Source organism: Cryptomeria japonica, chromosome 6 (genome assembly GCF_030272615.1).
Source record: "Cryptomeria japonica chromosome 6, Sugi_1.0, whole genome shotgun sequence".
Classification (NCBI taxonomy): Eukaryota; Viridiplantae; Streptophyta; class Pinopsida; order Cupressales; family Cupressaceae; genus Cryptomeria; species Cryptomeria japonica.
This window is the reverse complement of record NC_081410.1, coordinates 117,954,801-117,977,096: the sequence shown is the minus strand read 5'-3', so window position 1 is coordinate 117,977,096 and position 22,296 is coordinate 117,954,801. Positions and strand designations below refer to the sequence as shown.

General features: G+C 36.1%; 1 protein-coding gene across 1 annotated transcript; it reads right to left on the bottom strand.

The window, feature by feature from the left end:
* Positions 1–907: 907 nt before the first annotated feature.
* Positions 908–5,303, bottom strand: LOC131074820 (GDSL esterase/lipase At4g01130). Its single transcript, XM_058011525.2, has 5 exons — positions 4,800–5,303; positions 3,018–3,212; positions 2,671–2,840; positions 2,063–2,327; positions 908–1,313 (listed from the first exon to the last, which is right to left on the bottom strand). The coding sequence occupies exons 1-5, from the start codon at positions 5,038–5,040 to the stop codon at positions 1,048–1,050; spliced, it is 1,137 nt and encodes a 378-aa protein (XP_057867508.2). The 5' UTR covers positions 5,041–5,303; the 3' UTR covers positions 908–1,047.
* Positions 5,304–22,296: the final 16,993 nt, after the last annotated feature.

Genomic DNA, 22,296 nt, shown 5'->3' with positions numbered 1-22,296 from the left:
TGGATTGATAGTTTAGTAGTGAAGTATATTTGGAAAGGGTACCAATAGTTGTTATAATTAACTTCACGTACTTTAAGCTTAACTGTATATCGGATTTTGATGTTTTTTTAATGTCTTCGTATGTGACTTAATTGTTTATGTTCTGGCTTCACGTTGTGGGATTCATTATGTATACAAAGATCAAAAAGTGGTCAGTTAGAAGTGTCGTCCAATACCTACTTAAAAATGCCCCAATAACCATGTATTACAACCACATCAAAAATTTGCACAACTAATCCAATACATTTTCCTCTATTAACTGTTTTTACCAATACTTATGCACAAACGTCAAAGTACTCATGTGCTATGGGTACCAATAAAGTTGTGATTTTTGCTTCTAGATTTGACTGTGTATCTTTTTGTCATCAACCGAATCATATATCGCGATGATGAATCATAGAGTATGATTCAAAACGTTGATGAAAAAAAGATACACAATCAAATCAATAAACAAAAATCACAACAATATGGACACATGGAAACCTAATGTCTACAACCAATAAAGTTGCACCACTCCTTCAATTAAAGTCTACAAATTTTAACTATGGGAGTACAAGTAGAAGGCTATTGGTACATGTGAAATTTATTGATGGACTTTAAATCATCATTTTTTTGTTCTAATTAGAAGGTTGAATGAACAAGGAGTGATTGGTCATTGGAACATGAATGACAACTGGTCCCTTCCCCTATCATGAAAATATGAAATTTTAGATTTAAATTTTAATTGAATCATAAAAACTAAATATTTTATCAAAATTAAAATTAGGAGCCCCATAAACAACCATAATAACATTAAGTATTGGATTGAGAAAAAGAGAATACAAAGAAAGTTCACAAAATTAATTAATAACTTAATGACAAGTGAAAATTGAAACGCTAACCATTACATTGAAAAATCAATGTAGAACATTTTTTATTATTGACACTCAAAAGCATATGGGATAGACAAAACAATACACCATATTACATTGCTCTGATTATTAATGGGGCTAGAATTCAAGTGAACCATCAAATAGATTGGAGTTGGCAAGTTCTAGAAATGGAGAAGGAAGATGGCTCAAAGTATTTGCCCTCCAAAATCTTTTGAGTAAGAAGCCTGTTGGCCTGGTCTGTCCAATGCACTCCATCCCAATTTGCATAAGATGCAGGGTCAGAGCATGACTCTGCCTTGACACTCTTTCCATGGATCATTCCACTTATTCCACACTGCACTGCATAGTCATAGTTATATTTCCCTCCTACCCCACAGCAAGCTGATGTAGTTGCTTTGAATCCTGCCACAAAAATGTAAGCCAAAAGATCAATATGTAACATCATGATCTTTGAATCTGTCTAAAATTCTTGTGTGAGGGTTTTGATCTGAGGTTTTGAATTGTAGATTGAAAAGGGGAAATGAGGCCTGGAATCTTTGCTGATCAATATGTAACAACATGATCTTTGAATCTGTCTAAAATTCTTGTGTGAGGGTTTTGATCTGAGGTTTTGAATTGTAGATTGAAAAGGGGAAATGAGGCCTGGAATCTTTGCTGATCAATATGTAACAACATGATCTTTGAATCTGTCTAAAATTCTTGTGTGAGGGTTTTGATCTGAGGTTTTGAATTGTAGATTGAAAAGGGGAAATGAGGCCTGGAATCTTTGCTGGTGTGGATTTCATATCTAAAATAACAATGTACGATCAAAAACTCATTACAAATTTGTATCTAAATATATTAGATTTAAATTTATTAAATTTTCAGTCTATGATCGATTGATTGTATGAAGATTTCTAGATTCAACTGTGTATGATTTTTTTCACCAATATTTTGGATCACACTCCACATTGGTTCACACTCCATGATCTACCATCAGAATGTAAGAGAGTGATCCCAAACATTGATATAAAATTCATACACAATTGAATCCAGAAATCGTCATACAATCAACCATATTAGATTTATCCAATATAGTGTTCACTGAATCTAAAAAGAGTTGGGAAAAAACAGAGAATTTTAGGCAGAGGGTATTAAGATGTTGTATGTACCATAGTAAGAAGGATTGGCGATGAAGTCATAGAGAATGTCATAGGTATTGACATAGACAACGTTCGCTTGTGGGAGCTGTTTGCGAACCTTGGCCAGTTCTGCTCTAAGCATTCTGTTATACGACTGCACTGCTTGGTTGAAGGATGTAGAACACCCATGTTGGTCCAAGTCATTGGGAGAGAAATAGGTCAGCCAAAAGGGACCACACCCTTGGGGCCCAACATCCTTCACCAAGATTGTCCTTGCTCCTTCATTGTACAGTTCCTGTCAATCCCACATTCAGATGTTATTTAATGGATTTTTTAATGAATAAGTGTATTAGATTCTATTGATCATTAATAACACACATTTTAAAAAAAAAGTGGGTGAATACAAGATCACGTTTTAGAGTTTACACAGATATAACCTGGAAAGCTAGAAATAACAACATAAAAAACTACTGCACAACAGAAGAACACTAATAAGAGGTGGAGGGTTCCGATCATTTAATTTATCCCATACATCAGCAAGTTCCAGAATGACATCAGAAATGAACTTGATTTGTTTGGACTAGCAAAAGATAAGACTATGCATAGCTAGCTTGAAGTTTAGAGTTATATGTATGTACCATGACAGCTCCAGCTATAGATCTTGCAACCTTAGGAAGAACAGTCTTCTGGACCTGGTCTGTGCTGAGTTTGAGAGTTTGGTAGCTATAAGTGAAGTCATTTCCCCCTATTTCTATCATGTAAATCCCTGACCAGAATGCCTTTTCACTTGGAAGAAAGCTTTGAGGACCTGAAGCACAAAAAAACAATGACAAAAGTTCAAATAAGCTCTTAAAATGAGAAGAGCTTAAAAACTTAATGCAGATCTATTAAACAGAGCACAATCTAACCGTCCAGTCCAGAGAATCTGGTAAATTAATGCACTGAAAACAAACCACTCTGACATCAAAGTGTGTAGAACATATACCCCGTTGATGGATGGTAGAGAGAACCTGCTGCTTGAAGATCTTGAACTGATTGATCTGAACAGTAAGAGAAAGGGGGGCAATGAAGTTGGTGCCTCTTACACTTGCACCTGCAGCTGCAAAGTTTACTCCATTTGTATAACTTGATCCCACTGACTGCAGGTATGGGCTCAGGAAAGGGTATCCTAGTGCATTTGCTGCACAACAATAGTACCATGTCAATACTCTGTAAGAAATTTAAGAAATTTTAACTAATTAGTATAGATCAACTAGAATTTCAATATGGCAAATTTACTGGCATTTTAGTATGCTTTATGACCGAGCTGCTGTCTCTTCACATCTTTGTGTTTTGGATAATGTTTAAGAAAGTTCAACAGTCTTTCTTTAAGGTTTACCCAATTTGATTAGCAGAGCTGAGCAGACATTGCAACATGCTAATACAAGATTTAAGTTTCAACCTTATTTGACCATTAAAAATAGCACTATAATGCAGATTTTCATTGAACCCAATCATGGAAAATAAAATGAAACCAAAACCAACAAGAAACTCCGATCAAAGGATTATAAATATCCAGAACAATAGCTCCAATCAAGGTTACCCACTGTAATCCACATTCCCATCAACAAACAATGTAAATTCACTGTAATCCACATTCCCCTGTAAATTTTCATTGAACCCAGTCATGGAAAATAAAATGAAATCAAAGCCAACTAGGAACACCAATCAAAGGATTCGAAAATATCCAGAGAAAAGCTCCAATCAAGGTTATCCACTATAATCCACATTCCCATCAACAAACAATGTAAATTCACTGTAACACACATTCCACAGTAAATTTTCATTGAACTCAATCATGGAAAATGAAATGAAATCAAAGCCAACTAGAAAGCTAGAAACTCCAATCAAAGGATTATAAATATCCAGAGCAATAGCTCCAATCAAGGTTATCCACCATAATCCACATTCCCATAAACTAACAATGTAAATTTACTGTAATCCACATCCCCTGCAGATTTTCATTGAACCCAATCATGGAAAATAAAATGAAATCAAAGCTAACTAGAAACTCCAATCAAAGTACTATAAATATCCAGAGCAATAGCTCCAATCAAGGTTATCCTCCCTTTTGTTTGGCCTGAACTGACTGTTTTCCTGGTTCAACAAGTTTTGCCCAATGTAGTTGTTATCATATTATTGAATGGATGGCTAGTCTTTAAGATTTTTACAATTCTAGAATTTCTATTTTCCTTTGTGATGTTTCTAGATTCGACTGTGTATGTCTATTTTTTCATCTATTCTTGACCTCTCTAACATTCTGATAGCATTGATAAAAAGACGCACACAATCGAATCCAGAAACAGGACAGAGAACTATTATGAATTATGGAAAACTGATATCTCTTATCTCTATTCTCTCTCAACAGATGCACTACCACTAATCCACAAATATAACCCAAACATGAACTATCATAAAATTCTACTCCTGAGCTCTCTATCATCCTGATGATGGATCACAGAATGTGATCGAAACATGGATTAAAAAAAGACATGCACAATTGAATCAAGAAACAACACAAAGAACTATCATAAATTGTAAAAAACTGATATCTCTTATCTCTATTCTCTCCCAACAAATGCATCACCACTAATCCACAAATGTAACCCAAACATGAAATTTCTCAAATCTTTAGCTCAAGTCAAATGGAACACCCAAGACTGAAATTTTAAACACATAAACATTACAACAAAGAGTTCCATCTGATTCAAATCCTCTTTTCCCTTACCGAAAAAGTCTATGGAGAGTCTTCCATCACTGTAGCGATTCACAGGTTTCCCAAAGAAGGTCTTTCCATAGGGAGGATTCTCAGCAAGCATATTGTAGGGGAAAGAAAAGTGCAGCCCTCCTGTGTCTGATGTGGAGTCTCCAAAATTGAAGATGGCAGGAAAACTACAGGCAGCATGGCATACTGCTGGCAGTAACACCATTAACACAAGTGTCCCCAACATGAGAGAACTTTTCATCATCCTGAACTGCAAATATACCAGTCTACGGTATATTGCAGAGGAATTTCACACCATTAAGACTGAATGTTATCTAAGCTATATACTGAAAACATCATAGAAACTCCAAATTGTACAGCTAGACAATAATTCAAGAACTATTCCCTATTTTTATATGCCCATTATTGCACAAATTCTGTGCGAGTATTGACAAATACTGAACAGCACAGAGATTGATTCTTGGAATTGCACATGCAAACTAACGACAATAGATTTCAAGGATGTAGATTTTACATGGGTTTGGTAGGTGACTTGGATTATATACCTTAGAAGTGTAAAATCATAACTCCTCCTTACGTGCATGTGATCACTGGGAACAAAGCTAATTTGTTTTAAGTTCATTCCTGTTCTTTCTTCTCTTTTTTTATTGGATTATTCCTGTTTTTGGGTTGCCACCATTTAAATACTTTAAAAACCAAAATATGTCTAGTTTTTTAATGGATGCCAAGAGGAATGATGAATATAGTGTACATTATTATTTTTAAAATAATGGGGTTTTTTATATAAAAAATTTATGAATATGATTCCTAAATTTTCTTTTAAATAGAAGTAATCTTGATCTTTATGTAAAGCAAGTATGCTTATTTGGTTATTGTGAGTCTAATTATTAGTTTTTCTTTACAACTCATCTTTATCAACAATTGTGCCTCTTGGAACTTGTTCTTTGTATTATTATTATTTTTTAAAGTTATTTTCAATATATATATATATATATATATATATATATATATATATATATATATATATATATATATAATTGGGTTGGGTTTAAATAATTAGTTCATTATTGTTTGTTTTTGGAGCGAATATACAATAGAAAACAACATTATGGTGGTTGAGCATAACACATGGATTTGTAGCTAGTCATTTAATTTTAAGTTATCATGTTTAAAGTTGCTTCTTTGTTAAAAAGACTATTATATTTTTTTAAATGAGATTTTTTTGGAATCTATTTCTTATGTTGCAATAAATTGTTATAAACCCACAAAATGGTGTTTTCACTAAACCATGTTAATTATCATAATACAAAGCATAATGAAAATAAACCATGTATACTTTTGAGACAAAATATTTTTTCTTTTTAATAAATCTATATAGTATAATTAAATAAATGTAATCATTTAATAAACAATTAACCTAGATAATAGAGCTCACACTCATAATTGAACTAAGGAAATGTGATAATTAAATAAGGGAATAGGTTTACTTAGCTTTGGGGTTGATGATGGATAAGTGATGGTGATATTGTTCTCAATCACTTGTCACTCCAATAAATTAGTTCTCTTGATTTCAAGAATGTCTTAAGTATGAAATGATAAAAACTCTCACATATTGGTTTTGATCCCTACAATGTCAACCTTGATTGTTGCAAACCTAGTTTAATGCACACAAATAATTTATGTTGTGCTAGAATGAACTAATATAAACTACAACTAAGAAATAACTTGTCTTTGCATCTAGCTATTTAAATATGTTAAGGTCATGTCTAGAGATGTTATTTGGGAGTTTGTAGACCCAATAGGTGAGTGAGCTCTCCTAGGTCAAACCCATTGGTGGATAGTGAGATATATTGAAAAAATTATTCACAAACATGTAGGTGACCTGTATGATGGCAATGCAAATTTGATTCCTTTATTGTCCTTTAGAATTGAAGTATGCTATAACAATCCACTAAACTATGTAATGAACACTTTTAAATGCACGCGAGTTAGGTTGGCCCACAACAACTAGTAGAAAGGGGCTAAAAAGTTTGAATTTGAATTTGATGTTTTCACATTCAAGACCCATTCATGTTCTCCTTGGGTTTGACTTTAGATCAATTGTGAGCCATGTGAAAATGATCTACAAAAAAAGGTGTTAATGGATGTGGAAAATGAATGTATGGAAACAAATGCTAATAAAGATCACATAAGGATTAGTAGATACTGAATACATGGGAATAAGTAGTATGGGGCTAAAATGAATATGGATAGGGGTTAAGCCATGAATCAAGCTTAGCATAAGAGATTATCACTCACAAATAAGGTTTTGCATTAAGATGTTCTAATTAATGTGGACAAAAAACTAAATGGGAAATAGTATGGGTGTGCTAATTTCACCATTACATATTGCCCCAACTTTGACATGCATGTGAATCTAACATACACATGCATTTCAAGAATATGGAAATCCTCAACCAACATGAAATGTAAATATTCAAACACTCATAAAAATATATTGATTTGTATAATGTAACATATTGTTGTTGAATTATTTTTATACTATCAAAGGGTTTGAGCTTAATTGGTTAAAGCATTGAGTTCTTATTGTGTAGGCCCAAGTTCAAATCCCAAAGGGACATCTAATTTATGGAATTCTAAGTTGTGACTCTTGGTATTCCGCAGTTGGCTTCTAGTGTGGAGGTGGTTTCTAAATAAGTGGATTTCTAAGTTGTGTCTCTTGGTCTTCTATAGTTGGCTTCTAGTGTGGAGGTGGTTTCTAAATAAGTGGATTTCTAAGTTGTGACTCTTGATCTTCCATAGTTGGCTTCTAGTGTGGAGGTGGTTTCTAAATAAGTGGATTTCTAAGATGTGACTCCTGGTCTTCCATAGGTGATTTCTAGTGTGGTTCCTCTAAAGGAGCTAGGATTAGTCTCCAATGAGTAGCATTTACCACATCATTAAAACAAGCATAAATTGAAAGAGGATTCTACCTATCACAAAGGTAATATGAAAACTCTTCTTGGTGTAGAAATGTGATCATAATCTATATGATGTGGCCATGCGATAAGAATCCATGAGTTGTGGCAATGTGATCAAAAGTCCATGTGATGTGAAAATGTAATAAATATCCACATGATATGGAAATTTGATAAATTTGCATGTGATGTGGCAATACAATAAATATTCATGTGAGATACATGTAATGTGATAGATCTACACACAATATAAGCTATGTGATCAAGATCTATTTTATGTAGCAGATGATTATTTTTCTCTAATGTGAGATGTAATGTTATAAGACTCCATGTGAGGTGGGTGTGTCACTAGATAATGATATAACTATGTTTGGATAAGGTGATGAATATCTACCTAATTATGCAAGTTACTATCTAAAATTATCTTAGTCATGAAAAGAGTTAGTAACAACAAATATCTTCTTTATTTGTTTAAATCAAAAGCAGACAAGGAGTTAGAGGAGAGAGAAACTAATACACGATAATAATAATAATAATAATGATAACAACTATAATAAATTATTGAGCCATATATAAGCATGTAAGCACACAAATCATGTAATACCTATAAAAAATAATCAATATAAGAAGCAATTAGTAATTCTCAAATGATAATCATATAAAATTTGGGATTGATAAGATGCCCCACATTGCTTCAAATGGTGAGGGAACAAGAAAGCCTTGTAATAAATCACGTAGGAACAATCTAATACTTATGTAATCAATTGATGATTATACATCTATAAATTTGCATAATTATCAAAACAAATGGTAGGTGGAAGAATAAAGGCATGTCCCGCTTTTTTGCTTAAGTGAGACACTCTAGTCAATATTTTTACTTTATATCATATAGTGAGAAAACTATTAAGTGTTCAGAGAATGGGAATTATAGATTTTTTTTGAAATTTTATGTGTAGATTCTAGATATAAAAGAATGTATCTATTTTTTTTTAAAGCATTTTGAATAACTTGTTTCTTATACTTTATAATATTTTCAATGAATGATATATTTCCATTCAATATAACTCTTTTAGAAACAAGATCAATTTATAATTTTTTAAATATAGATCGTTAATGTTGAAATCTATTGCATTTTTTTCATAAGTAATTTTTTAATTCAAATTAATATTTTTCCATCTAAAATATTTTTTTTAATAATTGTTTTTGCATGTATCAAAATTTATCGTATTGTTAAAAAAAAACATCAAATGCATACATTTTTTTGAAAAAAATGTACTTTTTTTCTATTTTTTCACGTCTATCAAAGACCTTTGTGTTCAGTGAAAACCTATATTCACTAGAAAATAAAAAATAATTATGGTGACTTCATATTTAAATACATTAAATACTAATATATTTTAAAAGCTTTCTATGAGGGCTAAGATCTTGTAGAATCATTATGGTGACTTCAATTTGATTTCTATAACCTTCATCATTTTTGTTGAAAACCAAGTGAGCAAACATTGAAGACTTAGCTAAGGGCTTTTGATCAGAGGCACCTTTTCTCAAAGGCCCTTTCTTATAATTATTTTATGTGTGAAACATTAAAAATAAAAAAAGTGACCTTCAATTTTAACCCTCTTCATTCAAAACCTTTTTATACATGGCATGCCTCGCCCCTTTGAATTCTTGAAAACAAGGTGAAGAAAGCTTGCAATATAAACTTGTGTATGTAACTTAAAATTTGAAACATAAATACAATTGCACCATTCAACATAAATGAAAAATCAACAAACCAATAAGACAAAAAATTTACATGGAGAAACCCGTTCAAGAAAAAACTCCACCAGAGAGAAAGAGGGAAAGTATATAATTAATCTTCAAAAGAAAGATAACAACAATAATACACTTTACTTATCCAACGAAACTTGACAACACCTGGATACATGTAAATAACTCATACAAAGCTAGTATGCCATGGATCTACTTTATATCAAATTGAGTGAGGGAAAATCATTATTGTTTCCCAAAACAAGAGGCAAAAACCCATGCCTAGGAAAGTAGACAACCATGAGACATAATAAAATATTATTTCCCTTCAAATAGATCCAACATGGTCATGTAACCCATAGCCACTCAAATATATGGCTTCTCGGATGCTCTGTAACTCCCCAGTGACTCTTCAATTCACCCAACATACAACCTTTCACCTTCCAATCTTGGGATTCCAGAGCATGACTCTTCATATCTCGATGTGGATGTCTAAAAGAGTGAATTTTATCCATTTTGGCTTATCCTTATCACCTTAAATGTTCACCTCTTGAAAGTTCAATTACAGTTAACCATAAAGTATAAATATTTAATATTTTCTCTCATGTCCTAAGAACACTTTACAAGGAACATAGAGTCACATGAGTGACATGGGATTTGAAATGTTAATGTCACCTTATCCTAACATTCCCCTACTTGACAACATACATTGTATTACATCTAAGAGATACATAAAATAAAATAAAATACAATGATAAAGGACCATAGCCTTCTCACATCAAGAGAACTTTTCCATGGTTAGTGCCTTTGCAAGAGAATCTGCAACATTATTTAAAGTGCCAGTCTTCTCTATAAAAAATTTACCATTCTCAACCATTTCTTAAACAATGTGTTGGCATTGTGTTCTCATTGATGTCAACTGGTATAGCATAAAGCAGGATAATTAGTATGGGAGAATAGTTGATATGTTGTTAGTGTTATCAACCGGTAGTGTGGATAGTGAAGATAATAGGTAATCATGTTGGATTAGCAAGTTTACATGTCAATATTGGGAAGAAGGAACCGGTTAGTGAGTATGCATGTTGATTCTGACCAATCATAATAGAGAAGTGTCCGGTAGAGCTTTTTGCAATATGAACTAATGAAGGTTTAGTAGTGCAACCGACATACTAGTGTGAGGCCATCTAGTAGGACTCCAACCGAATGAAGTGAAGGCTAATAGAAAGTGTGTTGCTTTAGTGAGCAAAGATGACATATGGAAAAGGTACTGGGACATATGTAAAGTTGGAGATGTATCCTCTCCTTAGTGATGTCACATCATTACCAACAGGTGACATAGATCTTCCTCCACCAGTGTTTAGCAGTGAAGTGTAGTTGTCTACTCTTCCCACTGGTAAGTGATAATACCTTGCTTATCTCACAACATACATGGCATACATCATGACTCTCTGGGATAAGATAGTCAGAGTAAGCAAAAGAAGGTGATTGGATGCATTGATCGGATGACTAAAGTGGAATATGAGGAAGCCTCCAGAGGATGAGATATGAGATGTACACTAGATCAGCATGTGAAGTTAAGATGTGTTGCAGGGACAAAGAAGGAAGTGTTGAGATGATGGGTTTGCCATCTTGGCAAACCGGTTGAGAGGAGAACCAATTAGATGAAGATGAATCTCTGCAGTTGCACACTTGGAGTCACCAAGGTTTAGGTGGAGATTGTTGTTGCCACCGATGGAGATGGTTGGAGGTTGACAACATGAAGTCATCAAGTGTCCCAACTGGTAAACAAGGTTACCGACATGCAGCTAAGTGTACTAAGAGATAAAAGTGAAGTTCTCTCAGTCAGTTGAAGAAGCACATGGTGAGTCATCTGAGATAACTGCTAAGGACCAATATGCTTGATGACCAAGAAAATTTGACTCACCGGTAAGACAGAGAAGGCAATGACATGAAGGATAATCGGCTAGTGTTAACTAGTAAGACAAGATGTACCAGTAAGGTTGTGTCATGTCAATAGGATGAGTTATACTACTGGAGTGTCTGGTCGGTGATCCTATCCAAACCGACATAGCAGACTAAGTTGAGGTGTTTATCGACAATGATGCCATGTGGAGTTGAAGTGGCATGCATGCACTTGTCGGTGTGGTGTGTCAGTGAGGTTGTTGGTGGTTGGTCCATCATTTAATGGCGACTGCGAAGCTCAAGGAATGATGGCAGAGGATTGCAGCTCAAGATCAAGGAAACAACAGAGATCTAGGATATACTGATCTTGTAGATCGAATTGGGTGAAGGAAACCGCATCATGCACATGATTGACAAAACACAAAGCCAAAAATGATGCCACAGACGACATAAATTAGAAGAGGTGCATTGAAAGGAAATGAGAATGGTGACATTGATTGATGAGTTGAAGATCATCAATCAAGGACATGAGATTCGATTGGATATGATGTGCCATAATGATCAGAGATGAGATTTGATGCATATTCAGTGCATGGCGGAAACCATAGCATGTCAAAGTTCAAACTCAAGTTTAGGCAGGAAAGTCTGGCTATAAGTATGCGGACCAAAGATGGAAATGTTGATCTGGCATGGAAGAGTAATGCCAATGAAGTAAGTGGAACCAAAAGGATAAATCAATCGGTGAAGTTCACTGAAGATGATAGTGATTGAATGAGAGAGTGGTTAAACTGGTAAGAGGGTTTAACTATGAATCAAACTGGTAAAGTCCAAAGTAACCGGTAAAGCAGCAAGATAGGATAAGTGTAGAGGGGAACCCGTGGTGTTCAAGCTAGCCAGAAGGCAGTGCAGAGTGAAGCAGCTATATGTGTGTATGGGAGAAAAGATCCGGCAAATAGAGAGCATAGAAAGGGTAAACCGATGAGCAGAGTAACCGACAACAAGTATATGATCTGACTATTCATCCAACAGGAAGAGGTAGAACTGGTGTGTGTGTCAGCAACATCAGGTGAAGGTGAGCAGAGAGAGAGAGAGAGAGAGAGAGAGAGAGAGAGAGAGAGAGAGAGAGAGAGAGAGAGAGAGAGAGAGAGAGAGAGAGAGAGAGAGAGAGAGAGATAGAGGGAAGAATAGGAGTCAATCGGTAAGGCAGAGGAGGTGAGAAACCGATAGGGTAAAGTGTATGCAGTGGTTACAAGATTCACTTGTAATCAGATTATTACTTTTGTAATTGATTATGTTCATTATAGATCACTAAGTTGGAGCTTAGTGCAGGGGTTGGTGCCCTAAACTAGGGGTTGGTGCTCCTTGGGTTGAAGCCCTAAAGAAGGAGTGGTACTCCTTGGGTTGGTGCCCTAAATGTTGTAACCAAGTGATTCATTGTGAGGCTAGATTAGAGAAGTAGTCTCCAGCAGCTCTTCTCACCGAGGTTTTTCCCATCTTGGGTTTTCCTCATATATACCGGTGTCATGTGATGTGTGTTTGTGTGTGCTTGCTTTGTGATATATTCCTTTCTCTTACTGGTAGGTTACTTTGGCATTAGGATAGGTAACCAATAATCACTCTTAGTATTAAGACGTTAAGAATTGGAAACCACTGATTCACCCCTCCTCTCAGTGGCATATTGTGTTCAACAATTGGTATTAGAGCGTAGGTTCTCGGTTGATAAGATTTCTCCAACTTGGGTAGATTCTGGTATTTGAACACAATGGTTTGTTTAGTGTCAACCCCTACTCCAGTGTTTGATGGTTCAAAATTTTCTGTTTGGAGTCATAGGATGGAAGTCTACTTGTCCTCTCTTGGATTTGATGTATGGATGTCAGTAGTAAATGGATGCCCTAGTAAAGTCAGTCCTCCCACCGGTCCTGAAGCAGAAAGAAGAAATGAGTGCAATTTTGAAGCCATGAATGTTATACTCAGTGGGCTATCTGGTGATATTTCCTCATAGGTGGATAGATGCAAATCAGTAAGGATTTTATAGGACAGATTGAAGAAACTCTATGGAAATGAGCCTACCATTGTAGAACTGGTTTGTGAAGACAAGATGAGAAATGTAACTCATGTGTCTACAAATGATGAAGGGAGATCCATTAGTAGCAACAAAAATAATGAAGAAGGAAACCACCTCTTTATGGCTCAAGAATTAGAAGATGAGAGACACACATCAGAGAGTGATCATGCAGATCATTCCCGCTAGCAAGATATGTTTGGCAGTGACATTGAAGATGAAGAAGGAGATGAAGTCGAGGTAGATCTAGAAGGAGAACTTGTAAGTGCACTTGAGGAGATTAGTAGAGTGAGAAATGAGTACAAGTTATTCAAGAATGCTTCTATTATGGAGCAAAATTGGTTAATCAAATGCCTTGAAGATACTGAGAAATGTATCTTAGAGTTGAAGACTCAACAAGAAGACACCAAGGAATACAAGTGTAAAGATCTAGCATCTGAGATAGAGGCAAAAGATAAAGAGTATCAACAGCTAGAAGGAGAAATGGATAATCTCTGAAATGTCAGGGATGAGCTCAAGGTAAGAATCTGGTTTGATGACAGCAATGATGCTTTCGATAAAATGTTGAAGAAACAAAAGCATTCCAAGGATACCAGAGGATTAGGATGTAGTATCGGTGAATGCTCTACAAGCAAGGAGACCTCCCACAAAGATATTAAATTTGTCCCCTCTAATGGAAATGGAAAGGGTCAGAACTTCATAGTTAAAAATGCTCCAAGGATGAATGTTGACCTGATTAGAATCGGTGAAGATATGAAGCTAAGGATGAAGATCGATGGTGCAAGAAGGAGCAACAATGCAAATCCCAAAGGAAAAGGAAAGATGGGAGAAGGCAGCTTCACCAGAAGCAATAACAAAAGAAGACAGCATAGAAGACCACCTATCGATAGAAGACAAGGAAATGCTACCGCCCACAAGACAAGGCATGTGTGGAAAAAGAAGGGATTAGATGTAAGAACTGCATAAAGTGAACAACTCAAGATCCATCCCTAGAGAAGCAAATATGGAGATACTAAACTGGTAAGATCTCCTCGTGCATGGAAGAATAAATTTGTAAATCATATGCCATCCTTTACCGGTTACTGCTTCTCTTGCAAAGATTATGGTCATAGGGCAAATGAATGCATAAAAAGGTCTAGAAATAATAATGTAGTTTGTCCAAGAAGTAATGCTTATGACCATAGTATGTCAAGTTGTAGAAACATGCATAGATATGCTCCTTTGCATAATAAGAAGAGTCCATTTGCTACCTCAAGAAATGCAAATTATGTATGTTATAATTGCAATGGATTTGGGCATAGAAGTCATGAATGCAGGAATAGGAAAGTTCAGTCACATGACAATTGTGTAGCAGCTATTCTCAATATGAAAATGGGTATAAAGCATATGAGAGACAAAGGGCTGCATGGAACAAAAGGAGAAATGCCCCTGCAGGATCAAGAGGTCCAATGGTTCTAGTAGCCAGTTACAACAACATGACCAGAAGAAGATGGTATAACCAATTTGACATAAGGTCCCCCAATCATGGGTATGGCATGAACATTGTTTGCTTCTACAACAATGCTTCCGATCATGATGCTAAATTAGATAGAGCAAGGACAGATCGACAGAAGACGGTAAGACCTGCTCTCAAGACTGAAAATGAGAAGAGGAAAGAGATTAAGAAGTTATGGAGGAAGAAACAGGGAGATAAGAGCTTGGACTGACATTGTGCATTCAATGCACAAGTGATATCTCCTAAATCTTAAAGGAGATACAGGACTAAGGGGGAGCTAAATATTGATTAGATCATTCACCTCCATGCTTGATAAGGACAAAGGAGAAGACAGGTTGCTGCCGGTAAGAAATAAAAAGGTGAGATAGGTGTGTGTGTGTGTGATTGTTGCCTTGACTACACATTCATACTTGTATCAAAGGATAGTTTAAATTGCAATTGGGATTAGAGACACTTGACACAAGAAGACATAGGCTAATGGACAAGGTGTCTCAGTGAAGATATTGAATTGGTAGAGTAAACCAGTGTGTGAAGTGTGTTACCGGTACAGATATTAACCGGTATAGCAGAATATGCGAGTCAATGTGTTCCGGTGGCCTGAACAGATGAATTTATGTCTCTGATAATATTAGAAGCAATCCTAAATGACAGTGTGTTGGACCAGTAGGTGATCCCATGTGTATGAGACATCATGATGTCAACCTGTGTGAGAGTTGATTTGAAGTTAATGTGACTTGGAATTATGGTCAGGTAAGATCATGTCACAAAGATGGGATGGATGTCATGGAAGTGAAAGACCATCAGCATTTATAGATGCTCACTTCCACTGGTACAAAGTGTAGTTTGCGGTGTTGGTTTAGGACCTGATATAAAAATGAAGATCAGAGAGCTATTATTTAGAGGGAGTTCACAGTCATATCTCATGATTGGTATCTGATAAACTTGACAGAGGAGGAGATCAAGTGTCATTGTTGTTGCACCGTGGACAGGTATACAGAGAGATGTGAACAAAGGCATTAGTTACCTGCACAGGGGGAGAATATGTATAGAGGAAGAATAATTCATTGATATCAAATTGGTATCAATGTCTGCATCAACAATTGGTTTCAATTGGTAGCACTTATAGTATAATCACATTTGATTCTTAAGACTAGTTTACAACAAATGGGGAAGATGTAGTTTGACCAACAAGTAAGCAGTATTCACTGACACACTTTTCAACAATTGGTTGATTCTACAATCGATATCAGATCGATATAAACAATTGGTGTCAGTTCTTTGGTTCAAATGCTGCTAGATGAGAGGTTGCAAAGCATAGTGGTAAAAAGGGAACAAGAAAACAATACAAAAGGGGGAGAGAGAGCTTGCAGTATACAGAATGTCAAGACCCTTTGTCATTGTTGTCAAAGGGGGAGAAAGAATCTGTAGTATACCGGATACTACATGTGTTGACATCAATGCCAAAGGGGGAGATTGTTGGCATTGTGTTGTCATTGATGTCAACCGATATAGCATAAAGCAGGACAACCGATATGGGAGAATAGTTGATATGTTGTTAGTGTTATCAACTAATAGTGTGGACAGTGAAGCCAATAGGTAAGCATGTTGGAGTAGCAGGTTTACATGTCAGTATTGGGAAGAAGGAACCGGTTAGTGAGTATACATGTTGATTTTGAACACGCATAATAGAGAAGTGATCGGTGAGTGATGAAAACCAGCAAGCGTGTGACCGATAGAGCTTGCTGCAATATGAACTAATGAAGGGTTAGCAGTGCAACCAGTATGCTAGTGTGAGGCCATATAAAAGGACTCCCACCAGATGAAGTGAAGGCTGACAAAAAGTGTGTTGCTTCAGTGAGAAAAGATGAAATATGGAAAAGGTGCTGGGACATATGTCAAGTTGGAGATGTATCCTCTCCTTAGTGATGTCACATCATTACTGATAGGTTACATAGATCTTCCTCCGCCGGTGTTTAGCAGTGAAGTGCAGTTGTCTACTCTTCCCACCCATAAGTGATAAAACCTTGCTTATCTCATAGCATACATGGCATACATCATGGCTCTCTTGGATACGATAGTTAGAGTAAGCAAAGGCAGGTGATTGGATGCATTGACCGGATGCCTAAAGTGGAAGATGAGGAAGCCTCCAGAGGATGAGATCTGAAATGTACATCGGATCAACATGTGAAGTCAAGATGTGCTGCAGGGATAGAGAAGGAAGTGTTAAGATGATGGGTTTGCCATCTTGGCAAACCGGTTGAGAGGAGAACCGGTCAGATGAAGATGAATCTTTGTAGTTGCACACTTCGAGTCACCAAGATTTAGGTGGAGATTGTTGTTGCCACCGATGGAGATGGTTGGAGGTTGACAACATGAAGTCATCAAGTGTCCCAACTGGTAAACAAGGTTACCAGCATGCAACTAAGTGTACTGAGAGACAAAAGGGAAGTGCTCTTAGTTAGTTGAAGAAGCACATGGTGATTCATCCTAGATAACTGTTGAGGACCAATATGCTTGATGATCGGGAAAATATGATTTTCCAACAAGACAAAGAATGCAATGACATGAAGGATAACCAGCTAGTGTTAACCGGTAAGGCGAGATGTACTAGTAAGGTTGTGTCATGTCGGTAGGGTGAATTGTACCAATGGAGTGTCTGGTTGGTGATCCTATCCAAACCAACATAGAAGACTAATTTGAGGTGTTTACCAACAGTGATGCCACGTGGAGTTGAAGTGGCATGCATGCACAGGTCGGTGTGGTGTGTCGATGAGGTTGTTGGCGGTTGGTCCAGCATTTAATGGTGACTGCAAAGATCGACGAATGATGGTAGAGGATTGCAGATCAAGATCAAGGAAGCATCAGAGATCCAGGATAGACTGATCTTGTAGATCAAAGTGGGTGAAGGAAACCACATCATGCACGTGATTGATAAAACACAAAGCCGTAAATGATGCTACAGATGATAGAAATTAGAAGACGTGCATTGAAAGGAAAAGAGAATGGCGATTTTGATTGATGAGTTGTAGATCATCAATCAAGGACATGAGATCCAATTGGATATGATGTGCCATGATGATCAAAGATGAGATTTGATGCAGATTTAGTGCATGGCAGAAACCCTAGCGCGCCAAAGTTCAAACTCACATTTAGGCGGGAAAGTCTTGCTATAAGTATGCAGACCAGAGATGGAAATGTTGATGCTACATGGAAGAGTAATGCCGATGAAGTAAGTGGAGCCAAAAGGATAAGTCAGTCGATGAAGTTCACTGAAGATGATAGTGATTGAATGAGAGAGTGGTTAAACTGGTAAGAGGGTTTAACTATGAGTCAAACCGATAAAGTCTAAAGTAACTGGTAAAGTAGCAAGATAGGATAAGTGCAGAGCGAAACTGGTGGTGTTCAAGCTAGCTAGAAGGCAGTGCGGAGCGAAGCAGTTGTATGTGTGTATGGGAGAAAAGATCTAGAAGGTAGAGAGAAGAGAAAGGGTAAATCAATGAGCAGAGTAACCGACAGTAGGTATATGATCTGACTGTTCATCCAACAGGAAGAGGTAGAACCACTATGTCGGCAACATCACATGAAGGTGATCAAAGAGATAGAGAGAGAGAGATAGAAGGAAGAATAGGAGTCAACTGGTAAGGCAGAGGAGGTGAGAAACCGATAGGGTAAAGTGTATGCAATGGTTACAAGATTCACTTGTAATCAGATTATTACTTTTGTAATTGATTATGTTCATTATAGATCACTGAGTTGGATCTCGATGCAGGGGTTGGTGCCCTAAATCAGGAGTGGTACTCCTTGGATTGGTGCCCTGAATGTTGTAACCAAGTGTTTCATTATGAGGATGGATTGGAGCAGTAGTCTTTGATAGCTCTTCTCACTGCGGTTTTTCCCATCTTGGGTTTTCCTCGTATATACCGATGTCATGTGATGTGCATTTGTGTGTGCTTGCTTTGTGATATCTTTCCTTCTCTTACTAGTAGGTTAACTTGGCATTAGGATTGGTAACTAGTAATCAATCTTAGTATTAAGAGGTTAACGATTGGAAACCACTTATTCACCCCCCTCTTAGTGGAATATTGTGTTCAACACAATGTGATACTAAACATCAACATGCTTAGTATGAGCATGATACATAAGATTCCTAGCCAAATAGATAGCACTTTGACTGCCATATTCAATCCTCACATTCCTGCAATCATAACCAATGCCAATACCAAGTATTAATAACCATGCCACCTCCTTAGAGGCACTGGTGTAGTCATATACTTTGCTTCAGTGGAAGAAAAAGTAACTATGGGCTTCCTCTTATTGATCCAACCAACTTCTTCTCCGAAGTAAATACATAGCCACTAGTGGACCTTTGACTATCCAAGATACTTGCCCAATCTACATCAACAGATCCCTATATGTCCAATGACTTAGCCACATCATCAATTTCATGATAAAATAATAGTAATAAATAGTACCCCACAAATATCTAAACACTCTCTTAACAAATGTCCAATGCTCTTCGCTACAATTAGATATAAACCTTCTTAGAACTCCCACTACTTGGGCTATATTTGGCCTAGTGAAAAGCATTACATATATCAAACTCCCAACACACTAGCATAAGGAACCTTAGACATATTCACAAATTCATCATTAGATCTTGAACACATGTCTAAACTCAACTTTGTACCAATAAAAATTGGAATACTAACTGGCTTATATGTTGGAGTTATCTTTTATTAGCTAATAATTATTTATTTAATTATTAGTCTATTATACTCCATGCTTAAGCTAAACTTAGGAATCTTATAATTCTTTAGGGTTTTCTCTTTTAGGGTTTTGAGTATCCTTTTATAAGGATTCTCTCTTTGTATTTTCATTAACAACTATAATTATTGAATTGAATTCTTGTTGCACAATCAATATGACTCCTCTTTTCTGGATCTCTGAATTTTGGCCTCCATAGCTTTTTTGCTTCTCTCCTTTTGTGACAGGTTTTCATGCAGGTGATCTTTGGGAGCTGTAGAGTTGATTTTTCCTCAACTCCAATATGGTATCAGAGCTCCAAATCTGCATGCCCTTGTTCTTTTCATGAGAGATTTTGGGCCTTGTTCTTTAGATCTATGTATTCGGGGGTTTGTGCAGTTGTTTTTTATATTTCTAGGGGTAACTGATTTTTTGGTACATTTTGGTGCCAAAAGGACCTCACAGTTGGATTCAAAAGGCCGATTTCATGAATTTTGATATATAATTTGCCTATTTTTGGTGATAGGGGCATCTGGGGCATGATTTTGTATTGGCACATTTTTCAAGGCACAAAAATCCATATGACTATACCTGCAAATGCGTCGGAAAATTTTCGTCAAAAAAAACAATTTTTTTTATTAATTTTTTTAATCCTCTTTATGCCCTACAATAGTTTTTTTTTCTTTTGGTCATAACTTTGTCATACAGAGGTGCTTTTTCAAAAACCTTATATCGTCAGAAAGCTCTTTCCAAGCTCTATCCAGACCTGGAGGTTTGAACTTTTGATTTTTCTTTTTTGATGGAATTTTTTTCTATCAAAGCTAAAGGTTCCTTTTTGCACTCCAGGAGACATAACTTGAGCATTTGACCTCTGTTTTTTGAAAAATTTATATCGTTGGAAATGTTGTTCTGTGTTATTTCCATTCATATGAGTTTTCTTTCCAGATTTTTCTCTGGGTATATTTTATTCAGTTTTTTTCTTTTCAGCACTCTGGTGAATATCTTGGATGTTTCAGGTCCTGGGATCTCTTTGTTTGAGGAGGATGTCTCATCTTTGGCTGTTCTTTCTGTTTCCAGTCTTCTATCTCTTCTGATCATTATAGAATTTTATTTATGCAAACACACTGAGATAAACTGCCACCATGCATTGTATACTTGAGATCTTGCACATCTTGTGTCTTATTGTACATGCACTACTTATAAAGTGTCATGGGGGGTTGATGTTTGCCTTTGTTTTCCATCTACCTTTGTCACGTGAGTGTTCCTTCCATGACACTATGTACTTTCTCTGCACCTTCGATGTTCCTAGTTCTTCATCATGCAGTTCTTGTTGGCCGTTCTTTTCAATGTACTCCTCCCTCTCCCTTTTCAGCATTATGGGGAGGTTTGTCTAGTTGTTCTAATGCTTCCTTGGTTCAACTGATCAGCTCTTCAAGCTTTGGTGTTTCATGCCATCTGTATCTTCGAGTTCAATTGTTTGCCTTTGTTTGCCATCTGATTCGAGTAGTGTCATTTGAGGGCATTCATGCATATTATAGTCTTCTCTACCTGGTCATGTTCTATTTCAATGGAGGTTCTTCAGATCAGCAATTACTCTTCGACAGTGTTTGCAGCTATTTCATGCTTCAGTGGTGTGCTTCATTCTCTTCTTTTTGTTCCTATCTTGTGGAACACTCTTGTTTGGAGGCTTCTTAGTCCTTCACTTGAGCTTTCATCTCTTCTTGGAGAGGGTTTTTGTTCCCATAGGGTTTTCTCCTTTTTCTCCACTTTATAGAGATTTTTATTATACTTGGGTACCTCATCAAGCCTAGTTGATGGGACCCATTGTTGCTTTCCTACATTTTTTACATGTTTTTTTAGTCCTTAGTTATTTTTCAGCTACTCCCTAAGTTCATCTTAAGGGGGGTGTTGGAGTTATCTTTTATTAGCTAATAATTATTTATTTATTTATTAGTCTATTAGACTCCATGCTTAAGCTAAACTTAGGAATCTTATAATTCTTTAGGGTTTTCTCCTTTAGGGTTTTGAGTATCCTTTTATAAGGATTCTCTCTTTATATTTTCATTAAAACTGTAATTATTGAATTGCATTCTTGTTGCGCAATCAATATGACTCCTCTTTTCTGGACCTCTGAATTCTGTCCTCCATAGCTTTTTTGCTTCTCTCCTTCTATGATAGGTTTGCATGCAGGTGATCTTTGGGAGTTGTAGAGTTGATTTTTCCTCAACTCCAATATTATTGTCATACATATTAAACCTCTACAAAATAGTGTCAACATACTTACTTTGGCTTAATCAAATATTTTTGTGAACTCGATCTATGTTAATCTTCATCCCAAGAATATATTTTGTAGCCCCCAAGTCCTTCATATCAAATGTTCAACAAATATGAGCCTTGAGTTCTCTAATCATCACCTTCCTTTTCCCAACAAATAACATGTCATCAACATACAAGACAATGACTAGTATCTGATCATCGATAACATTAATATAAACACAATGATCTTCCTCACCATCATATTACCCAACTTCGATGCAAAAACATCAAACTTCTAGTACCACATCCTAAGTGACTATTTTGAACCATACAAAG

Coding starts and splice junctions, on each gene's coding strand:
- LOC131074820 (XM_058011525.2), bottom strand. CDS start 5,040: ATGATGAAAAGTTCTCTCATGTTGGGGACACTTGTGTTAATGGTGTTA. Junction 3,213..4,799: donor ACTCTCCATAGACTTTTTCG/GTAAGGGAAAAG, acceptor ATTGTTGTGCAG/CAAATGCACTAGGATACCCT. Junction 2,328..2,670: donor CTATAGCTGGAGCTGTCATG/GTACATACATAT, acceptor TGGGATTGACAG/GAACTGTACAATGAAGGAGC.